General features: G+C 31.5%; 1 protein-coding gene across 1 annotated transcript; it reads right to left on the bottom strand.

Moving 5' to 3' along the window:
- Nucleotides 1–1,432: 1,432 nt before the first annotated feature.
- LOC112600294 (zinc finger MYM-type protein 1-like) lies at nt 1,433–3,889 on the bottom strand. The gene has a single exon (XM_025347483.1). The coding sequence runs from the start codon at nt 3,887–3,889 to the stop codon at nt 1,433–1,435; it is 2,457 nt and encodes an 818-aa protein (XP_025203268.1).
- Nucleotides 3,890–5,755: the final 1,866 nt, after the last annotated feature.

The following is a 5,755-nucleotide window of genomic DNA, read 5'->3' as shown; positions in this document are numbered from 1 at the left end:
ATATTTAATAATAAAATCATAATAAAAATAGTAAAAGTTATAATAACGACATAGGTACCTATTAGTAATATTAAGTAATACCAACAAATTAATTATTTTGTCATTATTCATGATTGAAGAGTACCCATTTTAGTAAATTTAGCTCTGAACGGCCTGATTTTATATATTTGTATCATTCACTTTTCGAACTTCATGAAATACACGAATGTCTACATATTTAAAACAATTAACTTATAATTTGATTCTTGTGTGTATCTAAAAATGATTCCTGATCAGCAGTTTGAAAAAGTTCTCATTATGTTTCTGTACAAATTTTGTTTAATTTTAACCAACAAATATAATTTGTTTAATATTGTTGAAATAAGTTGGTGGATAGCTCGATTAATCTTCTGTTTTGACAAACTAGTACTACACTTTACTGGGAAGATTAAACCACCACGATTTTTAGGTAAGTAAAGTATTTTTATTATCATCTGAACTATTGGTAACTAGTGAAGCTTGACAAGTAGACAAGTGATATATTAATATTTTTTATTACAAATCCAGCAATATACTGTGATGTATCTTCAAATTTTGAATATTCATATAAGATTCAAAATAATCATGGTCCAAAAGATGAACCTCTGGTTTCAAGAGCAATACGTAACTGAACGAAGTATACCAGAAACGTGTGATAAGGGAACATGGCCTATCCATTCTTTATTATCTATGGATAGCAATTCGATACAGTACACACGCTATCGAGAGCTGATAAAAGCGGAGCGCGTGGCAATTAACGTGTGGACTGTACGACGTCTATACACGAACTGTTTTACATTATTTATAATAATTTTAATCTAACTTTATTTAATGATAAACATGTTGTAAGGGCCGGGTACGTACAATAATAGGCCGTGTGCCCGGTTGCCAAATATTTATATGCTGATATACGGTCACACACCGACCGACCTGTGTATGTGTGTATATATGTGTATAGCACTCAACAGGAAGTGGACAGGTTCGCTGAGCAAATCCTGTGAGTGCTAGTGTGTAGGTGGTGTGTGTCTGTGTGTATATATGTTTGTGTGTATGGCTTAACAACTAAGGAAAGGCAGGTAACTCTGTTGCGGTAAATGAAAAAATTTATATAAAAATATGAAGTAATAATATATTAAATAGGCTACGGCCCTTTTGGCCCAACAAGTAAAAAAAATATAATAAAAAGAGGTAGCTATTAGAGCCAGGGCCGAACTTAAGGGTCTCAGGGCCTCAAGGCAGCTATTAAAGAAGGGCCCTTTTAAATATATATTAATAAAAACTGCTTTTAATTTGTATATATTCAACATACTAATAGATAAAACAAATACTATATACACCTACCATTGTCATAATTATAAAATAAATATATGTATATAAATTAAACATAAAATAACAGATTTATAAAAAAAAATGATTAACAAATTTTTACACGTCGAGCTTTTTGTTCCGCGAAAGAACGTATCACTTCACTGTAGTCCACTGCTTGCATTACTTCTGACTCAATGTATAACACGGCGAGTGAAGTAAGTCTTTTTTCCTCTGTATTTGATCTTAAATAATTTTTTATTCTTTTAAGAGCCGAAAATGACCGTTCAGCTGAGCAGTTTGATACAGGGGTACTCAACAGCATTCTAAGTGATATTCCTATATTTGGATAAATGTCTATAAAACCGTTTTCTAAAATAAATTTATATAGCTCCAGTGATGACATTTTTTTTTCTTTTGTAGCTTCTGTGGATAACAAATGAGCTTGTAAATGTAAACATTCGTTTTTTATATTCTCGTCCAAATCCCCTGGATAAAAGTCTTTTAGATTAAATGCTCCTTCGCAAACTTCTTGAGTATTTAAAATATTGAGCTTTGTAAGAAAGTCAAACTTATTACTTAATTTTTCATAAGCTGTGCCACGTCTCTGTAGTTCAGTAATCAACCTGTCAATAATTACTTTATAGGTGGTAACTCTGAATCTATTCCTGCCTGAGAGTTCGGTATCATTTCTTTTTACTTCATCAAACTGTACTTTTCGTTTAGGTTTTCTTTTCAAATCATATGTATAGTTTTGTTCACCACTTAACTGTATAGCTCTTGATTCATAAAGATCGAATATTCCGTCTTCTCGTATACCTTCAAGATACGTAACTAAAGAATGATACAGTTCAACAACAGTACCTAGTCCAATGTCTACAGATTGCAGAGATTTGCTCACTTTATTAAATCTTTCAAGTACATCATTCCACATTAAAGTCAGAAAACACATTTCTAGTGAGCCAAAGCAATTAAGAAGACCCGAAGCCTCAAAACGCGTCGATGGTTTTTCACTGATGTCATTGGCGATTATCTTAAGAGCTTCCATGATTTCGATCCAGGAAATACAAAGACTTTTACAAGCATCGCCTTGAGCAGACCACCTTGTCTGAGAAAGGCTTTTCAAAACTGTTGAATTTGGCTTCAGTTTCGAAACTAACAATCCCCATCTGTGTGTCGAGATCGAAAAAAAATTGTACAATGCTTGCAAGTTACTGAAAAAAGATATAGCTGCCTCACAAGATTCAGCAGCACACGATCCTACAAGATTTAGTGAATGAGCTGAACAAGGGACGAAAACTGCCAAAGAATTCACTTCTTTTATTCTCGCTTGTAGACCAGAATATGCACCGGACATGTTGCTTGCGTTGTCATACGATTGTCCACGACAGTTAGCGATATCCAAGTCATAATTTTTCAGCGTTTGAAGAACGATGGTGGCCATGTCTTTAGCTTTATGGCTACAGTTTGGTATGAACCTAATGAATCGTTCAATGGGACATCCTTCTTTAGATACATATCGCACTATGAATGAAAGCTGATCTACGTGGGAGATGTCAGGAGTCGAGTCTATTGATATAGAAAAATATTTAGCTTGTCGTATCTCCGTTACAATCGTACTAGTGACTTTTTTTGCCATGATATCAATAATTTCGTCACACACCTTAGATGAAAGGTATGATGTTGTACCAGAGCCTTTGTTCCCATAACGCTTGATGTGTATATTTAGAAAAGGATCAAACTCAGCTAAAAGTTCTAAAGACATGATATAGTTTCCGCTATTTCTTAATCCAAATTTTTCCTCCGAACCTCTAAATGGCAATCCACGTGCAGACAATGATCTTACAATAGCAACAACACGCCTCAAAACTTCATGCCAGTATTTAATTTCTTCTTCCATTTGAAGTACAAGTCTCTCGTCAATCCTACCACCAGCGTTCTTTCTCGCCAACAGTTTAGCACATGCAGATCTATGATCATCTGAGTTTTCATGTTCTTTCATTCTCTGACCTGCATTTTTCCAGTCGTTATATCCTTCATCATTTGATAAAGACCCCGATTTTTTAAACAGTTTACAAGGAGCGCAGAAAACAGTACCTTTGGTCTTTGAAAATATTAACCAAGGCCGAGGTTGTATTTCACCATTCGGTAATTTCCGACTGAAAAGTGATAGGGATAGAAATCTGGTAGTATCTGCATACTGACGTTTTGAAGATGAAAAATCAATGTCCATATTTTGTTTAACACCATTTAGAACTAAGTATTCAATTGTAGCATCATCCAGTACCCACTTGGCAGGATCATCACTAATAGATATCTCGTTTTGAGTGATAATATTTTCTGAAATTAAGTTTTGAGGTGACTTTTCTTTTTCAGATACTCTTTCTGGTTGATTGTCTTCACTACAATCATTAGATACTAATACATTTAAACTATTAGATCTAGAAGAGGCAAAGAACGAATCCATTTTAGGAACTTTACGAAGAAGCTCTTTTTCTTTCAGCAATTTCTCTAAATTCTTTTTTCTTTTTTGGAACCCACTCAATGGTTTGTTGGTATTAGACATTCTCACTCTTATTCTCAAAAGGTCTACCTTTAAATTATTCACCAAAAATACATTTAAAATTACTTCATATTTTATTGATTACCAATTTATTTACAATTTTAACAAGTTCAAAAAACAATATTTTAAAGAATTAATTATTGTTAAGATCTGCATATAAACACATATATTTATAATTTGTCCAGTTTATCTTAGCCTGTGACATTCGTTTAAATTTGAAAAAATATCCTACAATTTAACCTGTTATCAGTCCTCTAAAATAACATCATTTTGACCAAACTACACATACAATAGTGGCATCATATAAAATAGTAAAAAGCAAATAAAGTGGTAAAAAAAAAATAAATAGTAAATAATAGTGGTCATTTTGGTCGATCAATTATTAATAATCAGTATTATTCAGTGTTTACAAAATAAAATTTAAATAAAACACAAATTAATTACTATAATCTTATTACTTAATTAATATATTATTATTATTAGTATATTATTATAGTATACATTGCTACTATAGTCTATAAAGTACTATAATATAGTAGCAATAATGCAATATAGTTAGTATAAACTATAAACTGTAACGTATAAACCACTGAAGACGGGTTAATTTATAATTTACATTTGACATTAGTACCTACATTTTTTCAATAAAATAAACATTTTTAATCTCTGTTATTGTTTGAAACTAAATAGTCACGTCGGCTTAGATGAACTGGATATATTTAACTAACATGCTGACTTAAATATATCGTATAATTTTTAAAGTTAAAATCGTTTTGTAGGTATAACGTATGAGAATAAATTATTACTGATTTATATTATGAACAGCTATATTATTGTACTTACGTAATTTATCAGTTGACACCAACACGGCAACACGATCGGAGTGTAAATGAAAATTAAATCGTAATAACTGATAATCGTACCCCTGGCTTTCAAAACAAATTATTTATAATTTTATGTACCATAGACTATTGGTTTTGATGTAAAGATAAAGATAACGCCGTGTACCAGCTGAACTGATTTTGCATGCGAGCTGGCGAGCGGGCGACGCGATAATAATTATTCACTATTTTAAGAATGTTAAGTGTTTAAGGCTATACATTTATTTACGGGTTTCGGCTATAAATATAATCGAATAGAAACAAACAAACACTGATAAACACCACAAAATGTATTTATTTATGTTTATATACGGTTCCATAAAACTAAAACACAACATAATAATATTAATTTCTAAATTACTTCCTCTCAATAATATTCTATATTATACACGAACTATTTTCCGTGTTAATCAATTTATGTGTGTGATACCTTTTTTTTTTGTGTGCGTTTCCCTGAGGGCCTCAGAAAGGCAAGGGCCCCTAGGCAGCTGCCTAGTTTGCCTAGGCGGAAGTTCGGCCCTGATTAGAGCCACAACAACAAAATGTAGTATAATAATATAAAGTAGCTATTAGACTTATTAGAGCTATAATAATATAATAATAATAATAAATAGCCCTTTTGGCTCAAAACAATAAAAATATATAGATGTAATTGCCGGTTCGGCACAACCAATAATAAAAATAACGATATGTATTATAATAATAAATAATTTTAAATTGCGACTATTCGAGCCGTATATAATATACAGAACCAATAATAATAAAAAAAAAACTTACAGTTTGTGTAGCGCAGACTGGCCAGCTGGTCCTATTTAATATAATATAATTACATAACACATACACAACAATACAAATATAATAATAATAATAAAACACGTAGCGATTAGCGCTAAATAAAGATCACAAAATGTGGCAATTCGTGCCTTTAAAAATATAATATTAAATAAAATTCGTGACGATTAGCACCAAATAATTTAATAATAATAAA

Source organism: Melanaphis sacchari, unplaced genomic scaffold (genome assembly GCF_002803265.2).
Source record: "Melanaphis sacchari strain LSU unplaced genomic scaffold, SCAv2.0 Contig633_pilon_pilon, whole genome shotgun sequence".
Taxonomy (NCBI): Eukaryota; Metazoa; Arthropoda; class Insecta; order Hemiptera; family Aphididae; genus Melanaphis; species Melanaphis sacchari.
The sequence above is the reverse complement of the archived record's forward strand: the minus strand, read 5'-3'. Positions and strand labels throughout refer to the sequence as shown.

Coding starts and splice junctions, on each gene's coding strand:
- LOC112600294 (XM_025347483.1), bottom strand. CDS start 3,889: ATGTCTAATACCAACAAACCATTGAGTGGGTTCCAAAAAAGAAAAAAG.